Source organism: Rhinolophus sinicus, chromosome 1 (assembly GCF_057876585.1).
Source record: "Rhinolophus sinicus isolate RSI-liver-muscle chromosome 1, RSI-T2T, whole genome shotgun sequence".
Lineage (NCBI taxonomy): Eukaryota > Metazoa > Chordata > Mammalia > Chiroptera > Rhinolophidae > Rhinolophus > Rhinolophus sinicus.
This window is the reverse complement of record NC_142501.1, coordinates 27647370-27673367: the sequence shown is the minus strand read 5'-3', so window position 1 is coordinate 27673367 and position 25998 is coordinate 27647370. Positions and strand designations below refer to the sequence as shown.

General features: G+C 35.4%; 1 protein-coding gene across 1 annotated transcript; it reads left to right on the top strand.

Moving 5' to 3' along the window:
• The first annotated feature begins 3599 nt into the window (after window positions 1–3599).
• OLR1 (oxidized low density lipoprotein receptor 1) lies at window positions 3600–13736 on the top strand. The gene is made up of 6 exons (XM_088797935.1): window positions 3600–3739; window positions 6271–6372; window positions 7828–8073; window positions 11717–11856; window positions 12149–12264; window positions 12550–13736. Exons 1-6 carry the CDS (start codon window positions 3658–3660, stop codon window positions 12692–12694), a joined length of 831 nt encoding a protein of 276 aa, XP_088654061.1. The 5' UTR covers window positions 3600–3657; the 3' UTR covers window positions 12695–13736.
• Window positions 13737–25998: the final 12262 nt, after the last annotated feature.

Sequence of the window (25998 nt, the reverse complement as noted above, 5' to 3'; positions counted from 1 at the left end):
TCAATTTTACCAATGACCTTCACCTTCATGGGTAACTAGTATCCTCCATGCTTCTCATATGTATTATTACCACGACCATGATTTACCTTTCCTGGAATTCCAGATCTTAAATAGTTCCCCTTGCTATCCTGGCCCCATCTCTTCTCCCAGTGGTGCCAGACTTCACCTGCATGAACAGGTTTGCCAATTAACGTGACTATTTATTCCACCCAGTGCCCTTTCCTGCCATGTGATTGCCATCAACTTTTTGCCCTCCAGCTTCCTAATTGGTTTGAACAAAATAGGATTCTGTTAATGACCTCCTTGTTGCTTTTCTTTCTCAGAATTACCACTGCCATTTTTTTTCTCTCTCTCAATGGGTTATTCCCTGGAGAAATAGAACTTTTTGTTTATCTCAATGAAAGTGATCATGCCCTGTGGCAAGTTTAACTCTGAGCTCAGTCTCATAGGAGAGGAAAAAGGATTCAGGTGGGAAGACTAGAGAAGGCCCACAGCAGAAGGGCAGGTAGCTGAGGTAGAGAGAAATGATCTCATTACTATCCTACACAATCATGTAGTTCCATTAAGCTTGTGAATCATTAGCTTATACACAAGTTGTTAAGGACTTGGAGTGGAACCAATGAGGGTACATGTACACAGGCCTTTTCACCTATGCTTCAGGGAATTGTTATACAATCGCTGCAACAAGTGGGACTAAAGAACTACTTATTTATGGTTTCTTTGATTATTCTCCTTTTAACCTTGCCTAAATCATGTGACCCACCATAGATTCCCTTCCTCGCTGTGCCTCAGTGAAATAGGGGCCAGGACTATTATTACTCTGAGGCATCAAGTATGGGTTAGAAAGAGCTGAGCAGTGAGTTGAGCTATAGCCATGGCTTCAAAAATAGATAATGTGGCAGAAGAAACCAGTTCCATCTTGCAACCACTCCACTAGGAAGTGTCTCTATTGTATGAAGCAAGATTGCAGCCTGAGTTTGAGTGGCAACCTCAGAAACATTGAAAGTCAGTGGTAGGATTAGATTTACGGAAGTTTAACAAAAGAGGAGGATGAAGTTTATCACAGGATTATTAGTTTTATGTGCCACGTAACACATTACCACAAATCATATGAGCAGCAATGTAAAGTGGCATTTATTACCTCACAGTGTCTGTGGGTCAGAAGTGTCGGAAGAGCATAGCTGTGTCCACTGCTTAGGGTATCACAAGGCTGCCATCAAGGTGTCCACTAGGTTGTGTTCTCATATGAAGGCTCAACTGGGGAAGAATACACTTCCAAGCTTCCTCAGGCAGAATACATTTCTATGTGACTGTGGGATTCATGTAAGCTTTCTCCTTTAAGTCCAGTCAGAGAGAAAGAAGAGGGAGGGAAATTTTAGCAAGTTTGGCAATATATCTCATGTAATCACGTATACATGATCACATATATTTCATCATCTTTGCCACACTCCAAGCCACAAATCCTACCCACATGCAAAAGTATGTGGTAACACAAGGGCATAAACACCAGGAAGCAGGGATAATGAAGACTACTTATGGTCTGACAAGTCTGTCCAGCTATTTGCCATGTAAGGTTAGAGAAACTATCCCCCCGGATCTTTAAATACAGGGAAACCCAAATGTCTATCAATGGATAAATGGATAAACCCAATGTGGTTTATACATACAATAGAATATTTTTTAGCTTCAAAACGGAAGGAAATTCTGGTACATGGTACAACTTAGATGAACCTTGAAAATATTATGCTAAGTGAAATAAGTCAGATACAACAGGACAAATATTGTATGCTTTTACTTATATGAAGCACCTAGAGTAGCAAATTCAAAAAGACAGAGTATAAAAAGGTGGTTTCCAGGGGCTGAGAAGAGGAAGGAATGGGGAGTATTATTAGTCAGTGTCCTCCAGAGAAACAGAACCAATAGGATGTATATATACATGGAGAGAGAGATTGATTATAAGAAATTGGCTCATGCAGTTATTGAGGCTGGCAAGTCCAAATGTGCAGTGTGGGCCGGCACGCTGGAGACCCAGGAAAGCCAGTGATGTATTTATATGTCTTATCTTAACCTACTAGTGTATTGATATGAAATAACTGAGTCACTGTGGGGAATAAGGTGTCCTTTTCATTGTGATATAATTTCAGTATTTATTAAATCATTGTTAAAAACTTTCCTGAGATTTTATTTATGTGAAAGTCACCATGTTGAATTAAGAAATGGATCCAATCTTGTTTCCTGGCACAGTCAATGGAAGTGGGATGGAGCTTGAAGGATAAAGGTAAGCTTAGTTACAAGCTGATCCGACTAAGATATATTTGCTACATGCTAAGCTTTTATTGTGTATGAAGTGTGTCGTAGAATAAAACTTTAAATGATAGTAAACTATTTTCAACTTGGTCTCAGATACTCTACGCAGAAAAAAAGAATACAAAAACAAACCCAGGGAGGAGGAAGGAAATAAAGGTGTCAATATTGGTGATTTTTCTTTCCTATCCTAGGTATTTTATTTATTTCTATATTTTCTCCAATGTTATTTTATGTGTCTCCTTACTTTTATTTTTCCTGGTTTAGGTTAAAGTTAATCCCAGATATCCTATCATTTTTCCCACAAATATTTCAGAACAAATCTCTAATAGATAAGGGCTTTTCAAAAAAGGCATATATAACTATAAAGAGATATTTATTTTATGGTTAAGAAGTTGTGAAGGGAAAATAGGTATGAATTCTATCAATGAATACATATAGTCCACTGAAGAATCTTTGTGACTCAAGTCAATCATACATAGAATGAAATTCTTTGACAGGCAATTCAACTGTACTGGTTAGTACTATGAATATTAAGAACTGTCATTTATTTCGTTCTTATTATGTTTGAAGTACAAAGCTAAGCAGTTTTACTCAATATCTCATTTGAGTCCCATAACAACAATATTAACATTATGAATTGGACAGTATAATGTCTCAGTTTACAGACAAAGACGTAGGTTCAGAGTGTTAAGTAATTCCCCAAGATTACAGATCAAGGGAATAGCAAAGGAAAGATTTGAAACTAGCTCCATCTGGATCCAAAGTTTTCTGTGCTGCTATGCTATACGGCCCCTATATGATTACAACCCGGAATTAAGTTGTAAAATTACCTAGGTCACCATGGCTAGAGATTAAACCCTAAAATTCCTAAGTCAATTGCTAATTAAAACAGTCAAAATTAAAAAGGGAAATGTGCAACTTATGAAAGATGCAGTATGGAGATAGTCTTTTACAGTGAAATAAACAATACGGGCATTGGAATCAATCTGGTCTAAATGCATATATTCCCTCAAATTTAGTGTGACTTACCCTTTTGAGTTTCACTTCCTTATCTGAAAATTGTGTACAAATTCCTCTCTTCAAACTCTCATGGAAAGTACAGTTTTCCCTTTCATAAATTATTTAGTGAAATATCCTGAAATACTGTCAGAATCATCCCCACCTGCAATAGACATAACCGAAGAATTTGCGTCAGTAAATATGAAGCAAAGCCTCTCCTTCCTCCTACCAATGACTGAGTCATTCTATTAGATATAGCAGTAGCTATTTAAACACTCCAGCAAGAGCTCACACATTTTTACTTTGTAGAAGTCCTTGACTGCTACACTTTCTCATTCATGGAATGAGACCATGGAAGTGACTTTTGATGATCTCAAGAGCAAGACTATGAAGGATCAACCTGATCATAAGCCAAATGGAGAGACAGCCAAAGGTACTAGGAATGGGTGAATGTGTACATGGCCAGATTCCCTAGATTAGTTTCAAAATGTAAATTAACTGAACATAGGATTAGACAGTCAAAACACATGAGTATGGGAAAATATTATAGAATTAATAACCTTTATTTAAAAGAAAATCATGTTGGATATAACGGTAATGATGATGAAGCAGAAGAATGAAATAACTTGGTATGAATGATGACATAGTAGATGATAATAACTTTTATTGAACATTTACTATAGGCTATGTTCTGTGCTATTCACTTTACATTCATTATTTCTCTGACTCTTCACACCTTGTGATTAGGACTGCTTCTCTCTCTTTTGTAGAAAACTAGCTGGAAGCAGGTAGTTTAACTGAATTATCCATTTTTATGTAGCCTATAAGTAGTAGAGCTAGGATTGTATCACAACCTCCCATTTATCCAGAATCCAATCCATCAGAAGGTTCAGAAAATATTGAATTCACCCAATGTATACAATGATAACTTTTATAGTAGTGTCCAAGATATTGCAAAAACTAGATAATATTTTATGAATTATTCTAAGCAGATTAAATAATATTCAGTATGGTTTAGCATAAATTATGTTTTATTGTATACCACTGCTTTGAAAAATTCTAATTTGTTTGATATGCACAGTAAGTTAAATTGCTTAAGTATAAATTAATTCATAATCCCAATTTGACAATCTGGATAAATTGCCTTTCATATTACATTCATTCTGAGAGAAATAAACAAAATATAAAGAGGGGAAGTCATACGAATGTTGTTAAGAATTTGGGTAAAGAAATTCCAAGTCATGTTTCCACAAACAAACTAGAAATTTCTGTCAGTAGCAAAAGTAAGTGTGAACATGGAATGATTTAACATTTGAGCTGATGACCTTAACTTGGTATGAAAATAATACTGGCATTTATGGGTAGACCTACATGTTAACCATAGTCATTTGCTTATTCATTCATTTATTATTCATGTAGTGACTTTTACTACAATTATGAACTTAATTCTCTTAGAATCTGATTAGAATAGTCACGTGCTGCATAAAATCCAATTACTTTTTAATTTGAAAACTACTAGCAGGAGTAGGGGTTGGATGAATGATCTCTCCTACTAAGAAGACAGAACAAAATGTGGCCTCTAGAAAGTGTGAGTGTGTGCCTTCCCTGCACAGGTGTGGATCCTGTGACTTTCTTTTAAAAATTCAGGAGTTTCATCCCTCATGTGGTGAACATACTTGTTCGCCTATAGTATCTACTTCTATGGAATATAGATACTGACCAAGGGAAATGTTGGTTGAAAGATTTACACAGATATTTGTCCCTGAGGATAGGATTAGGCAATTCTTGGCACAAGACACAGATATCTCCACTTCTCTGCCAACCTGCCACACACATCGAAAAGCTTAATAACTTTGAATCAGTGAATGAACCATATTCCTTCCTGTCAAAATTTCTATTTTGTTTGAATCATTTGCCTAATAGAAGTGCTTTTGACACATAAGAATTCTGTGAATATATTTGACCATTGATTGATTTAGATCATTATACATTCACACTGGATATTGAGTGATATAATGTTCCAAGTCATGCAGCTACTAACAATTGGATTAAAGACCTATGTTGGGATTTTAACATCTGTGTGAATTTAGCAAGTCACTGAACTTTTCAGTTTCCTTGTTTGCATATACAGGATAACATTATCAGTGCCTTATTTGTTTTTCTTACAAGATGAGGAGTCCAGATACATTATATGAGATGCTTTCCGGCTGAACCAAAGTATCTGTGTTTTTTAAGTGGTGGAACACATAATTAGACATACATACACCTGAGAGCTACGTAATTATTTGCTTCTATATTAACGGTGACTTTTTTTCTGTAACAACAGGGCCAGAAACGGTGTAAGTATAGAACATGACATTAATATGAGTCAAGTGAATGTTGAGGTCTCATTTTTAATTTTCTTTGGTCAATAACCCCAGTTCCAAGATACAATTTTAGTGGAATAAAAATTGAATAGCACACAACTATATTGTAATTTTTGGAGACGATCTCAGTTTATTAACTGACTAAAGTGTTTTTGCTTGACATCTGACATTCATTTATGGTATGTTACTTATAAAACACCGTGTGTGTGTGTGTGTGTGTGTGTGTGTACACTATATTAAAAACATCAGGCTCTCTGCCCTGTGGATGAAGTTGAACCAACCTAGTTGGACTGGGAATTTCTTAAAGAGTCGTTGTGGTGAGGAGTAGACAAAGTATAAACTTTGGAAGCAGATACTTAGAATCAAGTATCTGGCATTGAATCCTGGCCTTATATTATGTCAATTGTGTAAATTACTTAAATTATTTAATTGTCCATATTTTTCATCTGTAAATATGGATAATGCATTACTTGCATAGTCCTTGGGAGGACTAGAAGTAAGTAATGCAACATACCAGGTACAGACAAGATCCAAAGAATTGTTTGATTACTTGCCTCCACCTTATCTGTCTTTCTAATTCTGTCCTCTGGTACTCTAGGTCTTCATTTTCTTTTTTCTCGGTGCTGGTGCCCTGTGGCTGTGACTCTGGGCATCCTTTGCCTGGGTTTACTGGTGACCATCATAATTCTGGTAATGCAATGTAAGTGCTGACACAGGGAAATGATGGAGGGGGGGAAATGAGCATCATTTGTGAATTGGTTTCAGAACACCTATAAACAACCTTGATTTAGACACATTTTAAGCAAACTCTTTTTAGAATGAGTGGGAATCTGACTGGGTATATTTCACTTGTCTCTCGATTGACTGTGGCATAGAATGAAGATGATGAATGGTAGATTTTTGTTTTGATTTGTTTTCATAACTTCGTGGGTAGAGCCTATGTAATCCCTAAAATAACGAGGAAGAAAATAATTTGAAGTTGCTTATCTACAAAATCACCCGAGAGACCCAAAAGTAAAGGAAATATTGTTTAGTTGAGTTGAGTTAATAGAGATGATTAAATACCAATTTAAAGCTAAGAACCAGAAATACAGTCTTAATAAATAAAATATTTAAAACAAAATATACTTCAAATTTATAGGATGGCCATTTAGGAAAGAGAGGATGCTGAGAGTAAAAGAAATGAAAAGAAGGATGAGAGTGGCCAAGGAGAAGAGATGGTGTTGATTGTCCATTTAAACAGCCTGTGTATTTAGGTTGTAGATCTACGTTATTTCTGCTATTTAGAATTCAGGTTAAGGCCTTTAAAGTGTTATTTGTTTTTCAATTGTTTAAGGTCGCAAACCATTTACTTATTCAATTGGTAAACACTAAGCTCTTTCCTAATGATTGGAAGAAGTGATTAGTGACTATTGGAGAGTCTTTCTCTGAGGCTTTGATCACTTTATAACAAGGTTAAATCTGGCCTTCAAGGCAAGGTGTTTGCTACGTATTTGAACCATCAAGCTTCTAGAACTGAGACATTTGAGCATTAACATTTGTTGCCTGCTTGATTTCACAACATTCATTGCATCTTCATCCTTCTTAAAACGTGCTGTGGCAAAAAAAAAAAAAAAAAAAAAAAAAAGTTTTGAGACTCTTATGACTTGTGACAGAGTAACTTAAAATAATTCTGTGGGAGGGTGTCTCAAAAAAGTGGTGAGTATCACAGTTCTTAAAGAAAATTAGGAAGTCTGAAAGGGTATGAGACACAGAGACACAGATGAATGAAAACACAAATAGAGAAAATCATTAATGATATTCTTACTAATAGTCACTGAGTCTGCTTGGTGACTATTTTAGTTTGTCTATATTTTATTTATGCTACTGATAGTTACCTTGGGATTACTTTTAACTTGTGTGTGACTCTCAGTAACAAGTAAAATCTTGATAACGTTAATCACAAGTGTCTGTGACAGTTCCTAATATTAAAAAAAAATTATTGCAGGAACACCAAAACACTTTCAAGTCCATAATTTCTGAGTAAACATGGGTCATTTTCTAGCAGTTTATCTGTTGTCAGATTATCTGATTCAGTTCTTTGATTTCTTCAAAATCCATTAGAGGGATTTTTATTGGGGATTGGAAATGAAGTCTTAATTCAACTATGATTTAGTATCCCAGGTGTCTGATCTTCTAAAGCAACAGCAAGCAAACCTGACTCACCAGGAAAATATACAGGAGGGACAGATTTCACCCCAGAAGCAGGAGGAAAGAACTTCCCAGGAGTTACAAAATGAACTCAAGGAAAGGATAGAAACCCTTGCCCAGAAGCTGGACGAGAAATCCAAAGAACTAATGGAACTTCACTACCAGAACCTGAATCTTCAAGAAGCTCTGAAGAAAGCAGCAAATTTTTCAGGTATGGGGGAGGGAGGAGTGAAGAGAGGTAGAGGAAACTTCCCTGTTTAATCTTAACTCTTTCTTAGAAACATCTCTAGATACAAAAATTGGCATACTAATATGGGTATCATTATTTACATAATGTTATAACATCATTTTGTAATGTTCTACACCAGAAGTTCTCTATTTCTGTCATTCCAACTCTATCCTCTGCCAAATTCTTGAGACGTCTGATTTAGTTAAGCCCACTTTTGGTGGATTTAAGTTTTCCTTCCTTCCTTATAAGCACCTTCTTTTTAAAAAAAAAAATTCTAGTTTTGAGATCTTTTTTCTGGAATAACTGTCCCATTCTTACCCCTTGCCATACATGTTCTTATCTCTTTCCATTCCAATGTATCTTAATCATTAATTTCTTTTCCTAAGGGGTCTCCTTTGTCCCTGGAACATCTACCTCTACGTTAGCTTTATTCTATAGCACTATTTCTATACGTATACTACATCAATTTAAATTGAATCAATGAAGGTAGACTGGCTTGGAAGTGTTAGGTAAATACTTCTGATTAGACAAAAATATGGGGGGCCCAGGAAGTCAGTTTATTGTGAGAAGAATTAAGTTGACCTCAGCTATCTAATGCACTCATGCTCTAAGAGGCAGGTAGAAATAGTAGCATCTATAAGAGGAGAGGATAATGTGAAGTCTGATGTTATTACAGATGTTGTCTGTATTATTTAGTCTTCCTACAGTGTGTAATTAAATCAGGCATATGCTTTTAGTCATAAGGAGAGTTAGAGGGTGTGAAATGGAGTACATTGCTTCCTTGGAGGTATATGCATGACTCCTGTTCTAAGCATTAATAGCTAACTATCACTGATAAGCAGAAATTTCTCCAGTTTTTTGTATAGCTCACTTAATCTCAACCATATAATTTCTTTGAATAAATATTATACACTAACAGTTCACAGATAACCACAAATCCCTTTATTTTATAGATGAAAAAATTGAAACTCAGATAAGTTAAATGATGATAATAATGATAAGCAATTTTGTATAAAGTTTTACAGTTTATAAATCCTTTTAATATTTACAAGTTTTTTTAAAATTGCTAATATAAGCGGAATAGTATATCCAGGATAAGAATGTTTATATAAGTAGACATAGCTACATACCAGCCAATGGTTTATTTCACAGGTGGGGCCATAAAACAGTTTTGTTTTTATCAGTTGTATGGAATTAAATGTATATCAGGACCATTCAGAACCATCTCCCAGAAATGCCAGGCATGGATAGCTAATTAAAAGTAGTAAGTGATATGTTTTTCACTGGCAGATATACTATGTAACATGTTCCATTCCTTGACAATGTCAGATAAAGGCCAATTAGTATTGATAGGAAATAAAGTACTGCTTTTCATTAAGCAGGTTTGAGAAGATTCTCAAAAAACATTAAAAATAAAACACCATATGGAAAAAAGTGCCAGTTTTCTCAAGTTTGAGACAAGTTTTATCTTTCTTACTAACAAATCTGTAGTCCTTGGTGTATATATGAAGAGGGAGAGACTCTGAGAAGTTACCATATGTGGTTTGCTTGAGGTCATCCAGCTAGAAAGACTCAAGACTCAGGGTCTTCACAATAACATACTTTACCTTTAGCCTCAGAATTGGTGGTGGTTCTCAACCTTTAGTGTACAAAATTATCACCCAAGTAACTTGTTTAAAATGGTAGATTTCAGCTTCATCCCAAGATTCTGTATCAAAATGTCTTGATGGTCACCAAGAAATATTTCCTCAATCAACTAGAACTCAGAGTTTTAGAGATAGTGTGATGCAGGGATTAAACACAGAGATACTAAAGTTAGACTGCCTAGGTTCCAATTCACATTTTCTATACCTGTGAAACAAAGAAAATGAATGCAACTTATCTTACAGTGTTGTTATGAGGATTAAATGAGTTAATATATGTAAAGTATTGTCAACAGTTTTGGCACATAGCAATATTTGTGTTTGTTAAGTAAAAATAATAATTAAAATAAATAGAGGTGGTTTGAATATCGCATTTTGAGATTTGTTTTTCTCGCTTTGTCATAGCTTGGAAAACCTGCCTAGACTGTCCTTTAGTCCACGAAAACCAATACATTCTTTTCTTTTACATAAAATTATGGGACTAGGAAAATTAAGAAGTAAATACTTGCTTTCATTGCTTTCAGCCTGGCTTTTTGTATGCCCTTTCTCATTCACTTTCTTCTTCCACAGTTCAGCACCCTTCTACTTTCTCCTCTCTGATAAGTCCTAGTCTTATAAAATTATCTAATGGTTTTATGCCACAATAAAAATTCAAATTAAAATGTTATCTTTCTCAAGGATTTTATTTTAATTTTTGGTCATACCATGTTTCCCCGAAAATAAGACCTAGCTAGACAATCAGCTTTAATGCGTTTTGGAGCAAAGATTAATACAAGATCCAGTATTATATTAGAATATATTATATTATATTATATTGTTATGTTATACTATACTATACTATACTATACTATACTATACTATACTATACTATATTATATTATATTAAAGACCTGATATTATGTTATAGTAAAATAAGACAGAATCTTATATTAATTTTTGCTCCAAAAGACACATTAGAGCTGATTTTCGGGAAAACATGGTAACATAGACCGAAAGGCTCTGTTTCTTATGAAAGAAATTCCAAGTGTTACTAACATATGGAAGAGGTAATGATGATGAAGATGATGATGCTGAGCAGGAGGATTTGGAGGTTCTTTAAAATATCCATAAATATATAGACATTGGCATATTTTGCCTATTGCTTAAGCCCTCAGTTTGGTTTTTTGAACTCCCTAGAAATTTTGCTACTGAAAACTCCCTATTTTCTGAAATCTTATTGAAATTGAGATGCTCACTTTGGATCAATATGCTGTTCTACCTAGAACATCTCTGTCCAAAAGAAATATAGTTGCCGCATATGCAGCATTAAAAATGAAAAAGAAGCATGAAGTTAATTTTAATAACATTTTATTTAACCCAATATATTTGAAATATTTTTTCAACACTAATCAACATGAAAATTATTAATGGGATATTTTACTTTCTTCTTTTCATACTAAGTTTTCAAACAGATGTGTGTTTTACACTTACAGCACATCTTAATGCAGACTTGACACAATTCAAGTACTCATGACCCACATGTGGCTACTACACATACAACATGTGTCTAAAATCAGGAGGCATGCTAGTGAAGTCTAAATCCATTATTTAAAGATCTGACGTTCTAAAACACATAAACATATCTTTTTAATAGCCAAATGGCTATTAAGTAAACATTCCCCCAACTCTCACTTCCATTATTTCAAACTTCACTTTAAAAAATAGATCAGATTCTAAAATTACATACCAGCTCAAGCCATGCTTTTTAACTGCTTTACTTTTAAATTTAGTTTACTAAAATCAGAATGCTTTTTCTTTTTCTCCAAAAAAACTGGAGAAATAAATGCTCAGAGGCTGTGGCGGTATTTGCAGAGTCTGGGTTTCATTCTGATTAAGAAGAGGTGGTATACATGTGGGAGTCCTGAGGGAAGAATTGATCTAAGAATTCTAGAAATAGTCTTACTCAGGCATAATTCACTCATTAGATACACTACACTTCCTAGGTCCTTGTCCGCAAGACTGGCTCTGGCATGAAGAACACTGTTACCGATTTTCCTCCAGCTCATTTAATTGGGAAAGAAGTCAAGAGAACTGCTTGTCTTTGGATGCCCAGATGCTGAAAATTAATAGTACAGATGACCTGGTGAGTTTTTATGGCTGTGTATTGGGCTGGAATAGTGGCTTAGAGGAAAATAAATCAGGTTTAGGTTGTCTGTGGAGGAACTCTTGAGAGTCAGAATACCTGTTTTGTAGCTTAGCTTAGCCACTAATTATATGCATGACCTTTGATGGCCAAGTTATGGAGGCTTCAGTAAACATTTCTGCGAAACGATTGAGGGGAGTAAAAGATCTCTTTGGGTTCTTTTGGTTTTGAGAATCTAATCTAAAATGACTACATTGATGCCACCGCAATTCAGAAATGTTACTCCCCACAGGAATTCATCAAGCAAGCCAGCGCCCATTCCAATTTCCCGTTCTGGACAGGGTTGTCTCAGAGGAAACCCAGCTACGCTTGGCTCTGGGAGGACGGTTCTCCTTTGATGTCCCATGTGTAAGATTCCTATTCTTTTTGATGTCCCACTTGTGAGTGTCCTATACTTTGCTGAATCTGCTAGTGAAATTATTGCAGCATTTCACACAATGTCCTCTTCTTGCCAGAGAGAAACTTGGGGGAATTCCTGAGAGTCTCTTTCTCAAACATCTGACACAGGGGTTTGCCCTTCTCTTGGATTTTCTTTCCCACAGTCATCACTGATTTGAAATTTTAAGACAAAGCTAAAATCCTTACGCAAGGCAGGTGGCAATAAATCTATTATTTTTTTCTCCCCACATGCAGGTTTAGACTCCAGGGAGCTGTTTTCCAGAAGTATCCCTCAGGCACCTGTGCGTATATACAAAGGGGAGCTGTTTTTGCCGACAACTGCATTTTGAATGCATTCAGTATATGTCAGAAGAAGGCGACTCTACTGAGAGCACAGTGAATTTGATTGCTCTGGGAAAAATGGAGGAGCTGATCTTTGAATTCTCTTCTGGAATTTAAGCTATTCTTCCTCACTTAGGTGTAAATTGTGAGAGCCCTGAGAACTGATATTACCTGACAGAACTCCTTAGCAGAAACTGGGGCTCCAGCTGCCTGACACCTTTATGTCAAAAGTTTTGATTCTGTCTGTTTACATTTTTTCACCTAGCTTGTCCCAAGCCTCCCAGCCAGCCTTTGATCCGTCTTCCTTTTTAAATTATAACATTTTGCTCCTCTCCAAGCCTTGGGAACCCTCTCTACCTCAGTCCCCTCACTCTCTTAAAACTGCATAGAAGATAGAACCTGGAGAACTTGCCCAACTGCAGGCAGAGGGCAAAAAAGGGGAAACATGCATGGGAAACAGAGCACATGAAGAAATGAAAAAGGGAAAGTTCATACCAGAATCAAGAAAATTGCATTCTCAACGTTAAAAGCTACCAATTGTTAATCTTTGAAATTGTCTCTCTCCAGACTCCATCCTTTACACGTGTAACACACACACACACACACACACACACACACACACACACACACACCACATCCTCACATTTTGGGGCAATTGAGATGTCTCAAGAAGTGAACTAGTCTATAATTATCAGTTCCTGAATGAGTTATTCATCTTTTCTCTAACAAAGGACAGCTTAATACCTTTAATTCTTCCAAACAGTGTTAGATTCATGGGGTGAATGGCTCAGAGGGAAAAATAGTGGATTTTTCCCCCTAAAGTACATACCTTTTATAGGTGACCTCTTCTAAATTTTGTTATGTTATGCTATAATGCAAAAGCATACAGGACCAAAAAAATAATGACACTCAATTCTAGAACAAACTGAGCCAGGTATGGAAATATTGCTAGATAGAAACAGATGGAATTAGGAATATTCCTTCTATTTTCAGTGCTTCTACCCCTTTTCTACCTTCCTTCAAAGGAAGCTTTTCCATTTTGTTTCACATAATCTAGCACCAATCTTATTTTTTTTTTAAATAAAACTGTTTCATCCGTAGGAAGACAAGAGATATTTTCTTTTATTAATAGCTGTATTAAAGTATAATTAACATAATAAACTGAACATATTTAAAGTGTACAATCAATAAGATTTCACATATGTAAATATGTTCTCTTCAAATTTTCACCACAATCAGGATAGCGAACATATCCATCATCTTTAAGTTTCATCATGTGTCTCCCCAGTACCTTCTCCCTAGACAACCACCGATCTGCTTTCAGTTTGCATTTTGTAGCATTTTATATGAATGGAATCACACAGTGTGCCTTTTTTCTTTTCTTTTCATCTAGCTTCTTTCACTTAACATAATTATTTTGAGATTCATCCATCTTGTTATTTGTATCAATTCCTCATTCTTTTTAAATGTTGAGTATTGTTATGTATATACCACACTTTTTTTTAATCCATTTACCTGTTGATACGATTTGGGTTCTTGAAAAGAGCTATTATAAATAAAGCTGCTACGAACATTCATGTACAACTCTGTGTATCAGCATTAGGATTTTTCTTCTCTTGGGTAAATATTTAAGAGTGTAATGTCTAGATCATTCTGTAGGTGTACATTTAGCTACTTAAGAAAAATGCCAAACTGTTTTCCAAAGTTTGAATGCTGGTACATTCCTACCAGCAGTGCATAAATATTCCAATTCTACCTCATCTTTGTCTACACTTGATATGGTCAGTTTTGTAATTTTAACCATTCTGATAGGCATGTAGTGGTGTACTATTGTCACTTTAATTTGCATGAATTATTGTCTTTTGTTGTTTTATATCTAGTGGTTTTTTTTTAATTCTTGCTTTATATATTTTGTTTGATTTTGTTTCTGTCCAATTGGAAGGTAAATCCAGTCCTTGTTACTCCATCTTAGCTTTAAGCAACAGTCCAAGACAAGGTTTCGTAATCAGTTACCTAAGTTTCTCTTTCTGTTGGAGCTACTGAGAACTCTGAACAAAGACATGCTGAGGTGAAAAAATCCCTGGAAAAAATTCTAGTCCAAGGGTGGAAGATTAATTTCTTGCCTCTGTGTCTGGTATAGTTTCTATTTCAGACTTGATGACAGAACTATCTTCTTTAGCCAACCTGACAGGACCTATGAGTCATTGTCCAGTAACCCTTCCTATTTCTGTCTCCCATTCTTACAGATATTGGTGACTTATCTTCCTAAACCTTAGGCTCAGAGACAGATGCCCTAATCTGATCTATCTTGGGGATCTCTCTCTCTCTCTCTCTCTCTCTCTCTCTCTCTCTCTCTCTCTCTCTCCCCCCCCCCCCCCCCAGCTTATATGCTGCTTGTTGATCTTAACCACATAAATGTTCTTATTCTTGTTATTGTTTAAATCAAGGCTACAACCACAACCTTTGGCCTGAAGCCTATTTATGTATGTCCTGAAAGCTAAGACTTTTTTTTTACCTTTTTAAAGTCCTGTTGAAAAGAAAATGTGCAGCAGAGATTATAAGTGATCCATAAAGTCTGAATTATTTACTACCTCATCCTTTGCAGAGAAAGTTTGCTGATCCCTGATGTAAATAACTTATTGTTTATGCCATGTTCATTTTTCATTAAAGAAATGCACAAGGACTCTGAATTTGGACTACCTGAGTTCAAATCTCAGTCTATTACTGTCTCTGTTATCTGAGGCAAGTTACTTAACACCTTATTACCTTGATTTTCTTAATTGAAAAATAAGAATGACACTAGTAACTCATAGATCCTCATATCATATCTAGTAGTTCATAGATATTTGAGGATTTACTGGGATAATGTTTATAGACTACTTCACATAGTGCCTAGCTTTTGATAAGAGTTCAAAAAATGTTAGCTATTTATGCTATTAATTCATTTTTTCCCTGTCTTATAAGGTCCCACAAGTGTTTCTGTTTTTGACAATAGGTTCTTAACCTTTTACAGAAAATTGACTAAATAACTCAGTGATCTTCTTAAGTTTAATTGTATTTGTAAACATTGCTTGGAATTCTTTTGTTGTTGTTGAAATAGTGTGCTGTGGAAGGCACCCTGACTTGGCGCTTCTTTCCTTAACATAGAAAGTATCATTCAATATTTTTTCAGTTCCTTAGATAGAGGTTTTCTGAGTTTATTAGGGCTCTGCAAGGTATTTGGTTCAGTATTGGATTAGACAGTACATAAGTGAATATTACTTCAAATATTGGATTACCTTAGAGTATTTCACAGACTTAGGCTGTTCTGATTTGGAAACCTGAACAGGGCATGTATGTTTTCCTGACTTTATTGTTCAAATTTTTAAATCTGAGCAAGCAAAATGAGCAAATTAAAAATATCTGATCTTTATATCTTAGTATCTCCAAATGTTTAAAATGAGAGAGGATTAAGTGGTTATAAGCATTTGCACATTGGGAAACTCTGAATTCTAACGAGGAGTTTTAGCCATTTGATTTGTATCTGGGCCATAAGAAAATCTAAGTGGATTTGAAAATTATTCAATTGGTCCTTGGTTAGAACACATTCAAGCTAAATGGTCCATGTTATACTCCAGTAAATGGTCGTGTACTTCAGCTCTTCCCCAGTTCTTTTGCTCTGTTAGGAGCACAGCTGACAGATAATTCTATTCTTAGAGAATAATAAATCCAATATTAACATAAATAATTTAAGTTCAATAAAGCATCCTATAAGACTGACAGCAGGAATCTACCTCAATATATTCATAAACATCAAATAATCTACCTTTGCTAAGCTCTTTTCTGAGCCATGCTTATATAACACCAAATCTTTTATTTATTTACAACAAACCGCAAACATTTTTTAAAAATTAAATAAGCAACTTTTTCTAAATATTGTTCCCATCTCATTAAGCATGTGTGTTATATTTTAGAAATGATGTAGGATGCCTAATATATAATTTTAAAATACCTGATTATAGTCATGAGTGGCATAACAATGTTTCAGTCAACCACGAACCACGTATACCATGGTGATCCCATAAGATTATAATGAGCTGAAAACTCCTATCGTCTAGTGACATCATAGCCATTGTAAAGTTGTAGCACAAGGCATTACTCACATGTTTGTGGTGGTGCTGGTGTAAATAAACCTACTGTGCTGCCAGTTGTATAAAAGTTTGGCACATACAGTTATGTACAGTACATAATACTTGATAATGATAATAAATGACTGTTACTGATTAATGCATTTACTATACTGTATTTTTTTAATTAAATTTATTGGGGTGACAATTGTTAGTAAAATTACATAGATTTCAGGTGTACAATTCTGTATTACATCATCTATAAATCCCATTGTATGTTCATCATCCAGAGTCAGTTCTCCTTCCATCACCATATATTTGATCCCCCTTACCTTCATCTCCCACCCGCCACCCCCCACCCCGCTACTATACTGTATTTTTATCATTATTTTAGAGTGAACGCTGTCTACTTATAAAAAAAAAGTTTGCTGTAAAACTGTGGGCCACGTTACACTGGCAGCAGGCTCGTATATCTTGTGTTTACCTTGTCTTTTGATTGCATCATTTTCACTTGCGCTTGATTTAATCTCATGTTGTTTTGTTCGTCATGGCCCCTAAACATACAAAATCCACTGTTGATGTTGCCAGTAAGAGGTCACATCAAGCAATTGACCTGGAAACAAAATTAAAAGTGATTAAGAACTATGAAGATAAAAAATCAGTGATGGTTATTGTTGACCAGTCAGGCATGCCCCATCCCACTGTAGCTAGAGTCTTGAAGAATAAGAACAAAATGACAGAAGTTGCCAAAGGATCAGCTTCTTTGGAAGCAACAAAACAAAAAAAAAAACAACAACAACAACAAAAAGAGAATGGCTACTATCAGATCCTCATCAGATCCTCATTAGAAACTTCTAATGACCTGGATTGCAGAACAGACACAGAAGTGTATCCCTCTCAGCACCATGACGATGACTGCCAAAGAAAAAAGTTGTTTGTGACATTGAAAGGGAAGTCTTGATCCAACTACAATGTTGAATTTCCTGCTAGCTCTGGGTGATTTAAATGATTCAAAAATTATTATTTATTACATAATGTGAAAGTGAGTGGTGAGTCTCTAGTTATGATGTGAAGGCAGCTGAAAATTTTTTAGAAACTCTAGACACACTGATTGTGGAAGAAAAGTACTTGCCAAATCAAATATTCAATATGGATGAAACTTCCCTATCCTTGAACAGATGTCTGAAAGGACTTTCATCCATAAGAAGGCCAACTAAACGCCAGGTTTCAAGGTTTATAAGGACAGGATAACAGTCTTGCTTGGGGGCAATGTTGCAGGCTACAAATTGAAACCTTGTGATCTAGCAAAGTGAGAACCCTAGGGTCTTCAAGCCTATTAATAAGCACACACTGCCAGTGTACTCCAGGAGCGATAAGAAGCTGTGGATGGCCCAGCTCTTCTTCCAAGATGCCCTCTTGAATTGCTATGCCAGCAAAATGAAGTGGTTTGTAGAATAACATGCTTATTATTGATAATGCTCCTGGAATCTTCCTTTTATTGGTGATTTTTTTCACAATATCAATGTAGCATTTCTCCCTCCAAACACCACCTCTTTGATCCAACCAATGTATCAAGGAATTTTGGCAACTTTTAAGGCCTACTACCTGAGGAAGAGCTTTGCCCAGTCTATTGCTGCAACTGAGGAAGATACTGATGCAATTCTGGAAGGATCATATCTATGACTGTATCAAAAACCTTGCGTGGGCTTGAGGTGATGTCACCATGGACTGTATAAATGGCATCTGGAAAAAGATACTCAAGCGATTCCTCCATGACTTCAAAGAATTTGTCAAAGATGAGGAAGCTACAAAGATCAACAAGGCTGCAATTGATTGAAATGGTAAATGATTTTAACCTGGATGTGGATGAGAATGACACTGAGGAGCTGGAGATGGTTCCTGAGACGTTGTCTAATAAGGAGTTGTTAGAACTGGAACAGGAATGCATGGCTGAAAAGAAAAGAGAAAAGGAAACCACAGGAGAAAAATCCTCCAAAAAATTCAGAGTGAAGTGTTTAGCAGAAGCTTAACCACAGGAGAAAAATACTCCAAAAAATTCAGAGTGAAGTGTTTAGCAGAAGCTTTTGCAGACTCCAACAAACTCCTTAAAAAGTCTGAAAACATAGACCCTAACTCCAAAAGGTTTTCATTACTAGAGAGCATTGTTCATGGTGTATTATCTGTTACAAGCAAACCTATGGTGGAAAAAAAAAAAAGAAGCAAACCACTGGAATATTTCTGAAAAGAGTGACACCTCTTCAGAAGAGCCTCAGGCAGGTCCTTCAAGATGTATTTCAGAAGAAGGTATTGTTATAAGAGATGACAGCTCCATGTGTGTTATTGCCCCTGAAGACCTACTGGGACAAGATGTGGAGATGGAAGACAGTGATAGTGATGATCCTGAACTTGTGTAGGCCGAGGTTAATGTGTGTGTTTGTGTCTTCGTTTTTAACAAAAAAGTTTAAAAGGTAAAAAATTTTTTAAAATTAAAAATAGAAAAATGTTCATATAATAAGGATATAAAGAGAGAAAATATTTGTATATAGTGCACAATGTGTTTGTTTTAAGCTAAGTGTCATCATCACAAAAGTTAAAAAGTTAAAACAATTAAAAACTTTCTAAAGTAACATTTTATAGTAAGTAAAGTTAATTTATTATTGAAGAAAGAAAAATATTTTTAATAAATGTAGTGTAGCCTCAGTGTACAGTGTTTATATAAAGTAGTGTACAGTAATGTCCTTGGTCTTCACATTCACTCACCACTCACTCACTAACCCACCCAGAGCAACCTCCAATCCTGCAACCTCCGTTAAGGGCAAGTACCATCTACATACAGATATACCATTTCTTTAAAATCTTTTATACCATATTTCTACTGTACCTTTTCTATATTCAGATATATTCAGATACACAAAGCCTAATCATTGTGTTACACTTGCCTACAGTATTCAGTACAGTAACAAGCTGTACAGGCTTGTAGCCCAGGAGCAACAGGTTGTACCATATAGTCTAGGTGTGTAGTAGGCTGTACCAGCTAGGGTTGTGTCAGCGCACTTTATAATGTTCACATAATGATGAAATTGCCTAATGAAGCATTTCTGTTGTTAAGTGATGCATTATTGTATATGTATTAGTAATTTAAATACCAAAATAATAGTATCAGGATATTTTGATATCTCCAAATTATTCTAATTTACTTTGACGAAGAGACGTGCATTAGAAATTTTTTTCGCCTTTTTTTGTTGTTGTTGTTCATTCATTCATTTAACAACTCTCTCGGATGGCTTTTCTTTAGTGCTAACAGGATGGACAATAATGAATATACATAAGACCTATTCTCGTGGTTCTTATAAATACTCTAGTGTGGAGAAAGAAAATAAACAAATTAAAAACAGCTACATATATGCTATTTTATTCATTCATTTAAAATGTGCAAGCACTACTCTTGATGCTGGGAATTAGTAGTGAACAAAACAAAGTTCCCCGCCCTCTGGAATTTATGCTAAGGTGGCAGAAATTGAATATTAAATAAACATATGTGCTAATTATTGAAGGAATCCAATGGCTGCTCATAATAGAAAGCAACTCCTACCAACCACAATTCCTTAGGAATGAAGAAATAGAGATGCCTTAATTAGAACAAAAGTCACATTGTTATTGTAATTCAGGTCCAGGCTGCAGAAACTCTTTAATTTTACTCTCTTGTGAGTAAAATAGATTAACTTCCTGTAACTTGCCTTGAAATTTCTAATACAAAGCAGCAGATGGCACTATCACCTCATTCACTCTCACCTGATTTTTCTAAATCTTTGTTCCTTTCTTTTGTTTTTAATTAATTAATTATTATTATTTTGTTTAAAGTATAGTTGATATACAATCTTATATTGGTTATGTTAACTTCAGGTGTACAATATAGGGATTTGACACTTTTATACCTTACAGCATGATCACCCCACTAATTCTCATAACCATGCGTTACTGTGTGAGACTTATCCCAATATTATTGACTATATTCCCCTTCCCCTTTACACCCGTCCTCCTACTTTCTCCCTTCTGGTCTCTGTTTCTATGAGTTCTGTTTTTGTTTTGTTTGTTTCTTTAGATTTGTTTTTATATTCCACATACAAATTCCACATTTAGTATTTGTCTTTTTCTGCCTGACTTATTTCACTCAGCATAATACCCTCTAAATACATACATGTTGCTGCAAATGGCAAGATTTCCTTCTTTTTTATTGATGTGTAATATTCTCTTGTGTATATATACCACGTCTCCTTTATCCATTCATCTATCCATGGACACCTAGGTTGCTTCCATATCTTGGCTATTGTAAATAATGCTGCAATGAATATAGGTGTGTATATACCTTTGCAAATTAGTGTTTTTGTTTTCTTTGGATAAATACCCAGAAGTGGAACTGCTGGGTCAGATAGTATAACTATTTTTAGTTTTTTTGAGGAACCTCCATACTGTTTTTCATAGAGGCTGTACCAGTTTGCAGGCCCACCAACAGTGCACGAGGGTTCCCTTTTCTCCACAGCCTTGCCAACACGTTTGCTTTTTGACTTTTTGATAGTAGCCATTCTGACTGGTGTGAGGTGGTATCTTACTGTGGTTTTCATTTGCATTTTTCTGATGATTAGTGATGTTGAGCACCTTTTCATGTCTGTTGGCCATGTGTATGTCTTCTTTGGAGGAGGTAGCATGGTCCCTGATCTCAGACGATACTACAACACTACAATAATAAAAACAGTATTGGACTGGCACAAAAACGGATACATAAATCAATGGAACAGAAAGAGAGCCCAGAAATAAACCCTTGCTTATATGGTCACTAATCTATGACAGAAGAGGTAAAAATATACACTGGAATAACAACAATCTCTTCAACAAGTGGTGTTGGGAAACTGGATAGATACAAGAACATGCAAAAAAATGAAAGTGGACCACTGTCTTATACCATATACAAAAATAAACTCAAAATGGGTCTAAAGACTTAAATGTAAGGCCTGAAGCCATAAAACTCCTAGAAAAAACACACACACAGGAAGAAAGCATCATTCTGAGTAATACTTTTAGGGATATGTCCCTTTGAGCAAGGTAAACAAATACAAAAGCAAACAAATGAGACCAAGTCAAATTAAAAAGCTTCTGTGCAGTGAAAGACACCTCAACAAAACCAAAAGGCAGCCCATTGGATGTGGGACTATATTCACAAATGATATATCCAATAAGGGGATGATATCCAAAATATATAAGAAACATATACAACTCAATAACAAAAAAAATAAACAAGCCAATCAAAAAATGGGCAGAGGACATAAATCTTTTTGATTAATCCATACTGACTTAGTTCAGATCACACACCACCAGGAATCTAATATTTACATTTCCTGTACCCCTCTTATTCACCATCCAAGGATCCCTACAGAGATTTAAGACCAATCATCATTTCACTGGTGAGGAAACAAGAAGAGAAAAATTAAACAACACAGCTAAAGTCACTCAGTCAATCAGTGACAGAACAAGGAGCAACAGGACAACATGATACATTTATTAGATATAACATGGACTTTGAATTTAGAAGTTCTGACAATAGCTTGAAGATATTTCCCCTTATGCAATTCAATTTCCTTATCTTGGGTTGTTTCCCATCTTAAAAAAAAAAAAAAAAAGGAAAAATGAATGAATGAATGAATGAATGAAATATACCAGGTGAATATCTTCCAAATATTTTGCGGGTTCAATTGTTTTTTGTTTTTTTTCTAAATGAAATTCCCACATATAAAACAAGCAAAATCAGAGATTCTCTAGTTGTATCAATACTGGGGCAATCTAAAGACTTTCTTGTTTGGTCTGTTGTGCTTCACACTTGGCTATATTTTTTCTTCCTATTAGAGAAGATGCTAAGTTTAAGGGCACAAAAAAATAAATAAATAAAACATAGTCAACAAATTCAACCAAAATATGGATGGCCCATACAGTAAAAAGCAAATGCAAAAGAAAAAGAAGAGTCACTGTGGTGGAAGAAAGAGAGACAATGGCACATGTAACTTAAAACAAATATACAAACACAAAAAACAGCTCCCACTTAAAAATAACAACCACCATTTTTTATTTTCCCCTGTTCTTTTAAGGCAATTTAAGATAAGTTGGTTGTGATTTGGGACTAGAACTTGGAATTACCTATAGTTTATTTCTTAGTTCACAAGGAACATAATTGTTCATTTTCTTGTCTATTTCCCCCATTAGATAGGACTATTGAGACATTGCACAACATATTGGATATAGAATACCAATAGAAATAGAATGTTTGTCCTTTTGGAGTTCAAAAACCGAATCCGACAACAGAACTGGGTAATTTTATGTTATAATATACGAAGGTAGTTATACATGTATTGTACATATGTTATTACTTTTAAAGTACTTTCATTTATTTTTATACATTCATTTATATATCAACCCAATGTATATTTATTGATAACCTACAATGAATCAGAAGCTAGTTTAGGTACATGGGATATATCAGTGACCAAGACAAGCAATACAATATTCTTAACTCAAGAGTTTACAAACATGTGGATGGGAGACTAATCATAAACAGTTGAGATATACAAGGTCTGACAATTATGTTCACAACCTTTCACCCTATAAAAAGTTCTACATAACTCATTGCTGAATATCACTATGGTCACCTGCAAAATACTCCCCTTGGGAAGCTATGCACCAACACCAGCGCCTAATCCACTGTTCAAAGAAATTTTGGAACTCTTTATCTGGAATGGCCATCAGAGCTGTCATCATATTATCCTTGATGTCCTGAATGTCATCAAAATGTCTTCCTTTCAATATTTATTTTACCTTCAGGTAAAGAAAGAAGTCACTGGGGGCCAGATCAGGTGAGTAGGGAGGGTGCTCCAATACAGTTATTTGTTTACTGGCTAAAAACTCCCTCACAGTGCCGTGTAAGCTGGTGGATAGCTGTGATGCAAGAGCCATTAATTGTTGTCATTTTCATCTTTTCATGCAGCCTTGTCAGCACTTCCAAATAGTAAACTTGGTTAACTGCTTGTCCACTTGGTACAAATTCATAATGAATAATCCTTCTGATATCAAAAGGGTTAGCAACATCGTTTGACTCTTGATTTGGACTGACAGAACTTTTTTGGTTGTGGAGAATTGGCTGCCTTCCATTGTGCATTTTGACACTTTGCTTCAGGGTCATATTGATACACTCATATTTCATCACCAGTGATAACACAGCCTAACACATTGTCTTGCCTTTCCAAAAGGTCTTCACAAACTTCGACTCTCCTTTGTTTTTGTTCATTAGTGAGCATCCTTTACGATCATTTTGCACACACGTATCTCATGCCAAGATTTTCAGTTAAGATTTTTCTAGTTGTTTCTCTATCAATGTTTACTTGGTCTGCTATGCTTCTCACAGTCTGCTGATGATTTTGATGCACAATTCAATGAATATTTGCAATGTTTTCATCAGTTCTGCTCATTACTGGCCACCCTAGCCTCTCTTCATCAGTGACGCGTTCTCTCCCCTCAGAAAAACATTTAATCCATTTGTACACTGCTTTTCTTCATGGCATCATCCCCACAAACTTAGACTAACATGCTCCTGATTTCACTTCCTGTTTTGCCAAGTTTAACAAGAAATTTAATGTTTGTTCGTTGCTCTAATTCACGTGCAGATATTCTCGTGATGGCACACAAAAACACGCAACACTAATGAAGGCCACTCAGCAAGACACAGCCACATGTTGGCACAAACACAGCTGTGAGACACTGATATAAGAAGGTTATGAAAATTTCTTCAAGGGCCTGAGAGCCATCTCTTTGAATGCAAACAATCAGGGAGTTAGGGACATACCTCTTGCTCTCCCAATTCCTGTGGGAGGTTAAGAGGGTGTAACTTCAGTGGGAGCACCACCCAGTTTCAACAAACACCACTACCTCCTGTCATAAAGATAGTTTTTTTCTCTTCTGGATAAGCATCAGTTAACAAATCCAGATGGCGTTGTCACATGAGTTAATTCTCACCACCCCCCTTAAGGAGATTCAGTGCCTTTTCCTGAGCACACCCAAGCCTTTAAAAAGTCTTCAGTCTTTTGTTTTGGAGAAGTTGAGGTCAGTTTACGCTTGGTCCTCTTCTCTGTTGTAATAGTACTACTGAGGGACATCTGTCCTCATTGCTTCAATGTCAGATATCTCCTTCATTCTGTTCACTTTAGTCTTGTAAATGGGTTGGATACATCACTAGTTTCCAGCAAGGATAACTGTTTTCCATATCTCCTTAATTTGGGCATTACAATAGCAATTGGAAGAGAGAGAGAGAGAGAGAAAAATCAAACATTTAGCATAATATTTCAGTCCTAGAATTCTTCATAAGCAGTTACTAGCAATATAGGTGGACAGAATGGTGAAAGAGGCAGTTTCTGAAAAAAAAGATCATGAATTGTGCAGAAATAGTAGATTTTGGTTTGATTCCTTTGCTTCATTTGCTTCAATGTTTTTATTAGCTTCTTAAAAGTGAGCAAGGGACTAAAATTTCTGTGTCTTATCTTCATCATTTAAAAGTAGGAAAAATAATACCTACCACAGGGACTTGTTGGAAAATTAAGATTGAATGAATAAAACATGTGCACAGGGTAGTACCTGGCTCATGGTAATTGTTTAATAAATAATTACTACTTTTTATTATTAATCCCTAACAAATCCCAGAAAAGATTTGTTTCCTCTCTGTGTTGTTACAGCAATGTATCTCTTTAAGGCATCCTTCATATACCCATCTGTAGCTTTACTCTATGAAACAATGAGCTCCTTCACAGGTATAATTTATTCTTGTATCCCCAGCTCCTGCCAATTGAAAAGACGGACATTTGACAAATGTTTAGTGAATGACTGAATACATGAATAAATGAAGGAATGTGTACTTATAGTGAAGTAATGGTAAACTTAAGGTACCAAATTTTTTTTACATTTGTGTAGGCCAAGTCAATTAATGATGTCAAATTCAGTTGTAAAAATAATGAAAGCAGCATAAGATGTTAATCTTTTCATATTTCTTTTATTTGGTCTGAAACAAAACCCAACCTGTTGTGAGACCTTATAATTTTCTTAAAGAGTCATCAGTCTCAGAAAACAGGATCTAAAGGTACAAATGGGAACTTAACACAGCATCGTTTCCATTTCCTGCTTTTGGATAACTGGTTGAACTACTTAAGCTCAACTTGTTAAAGCT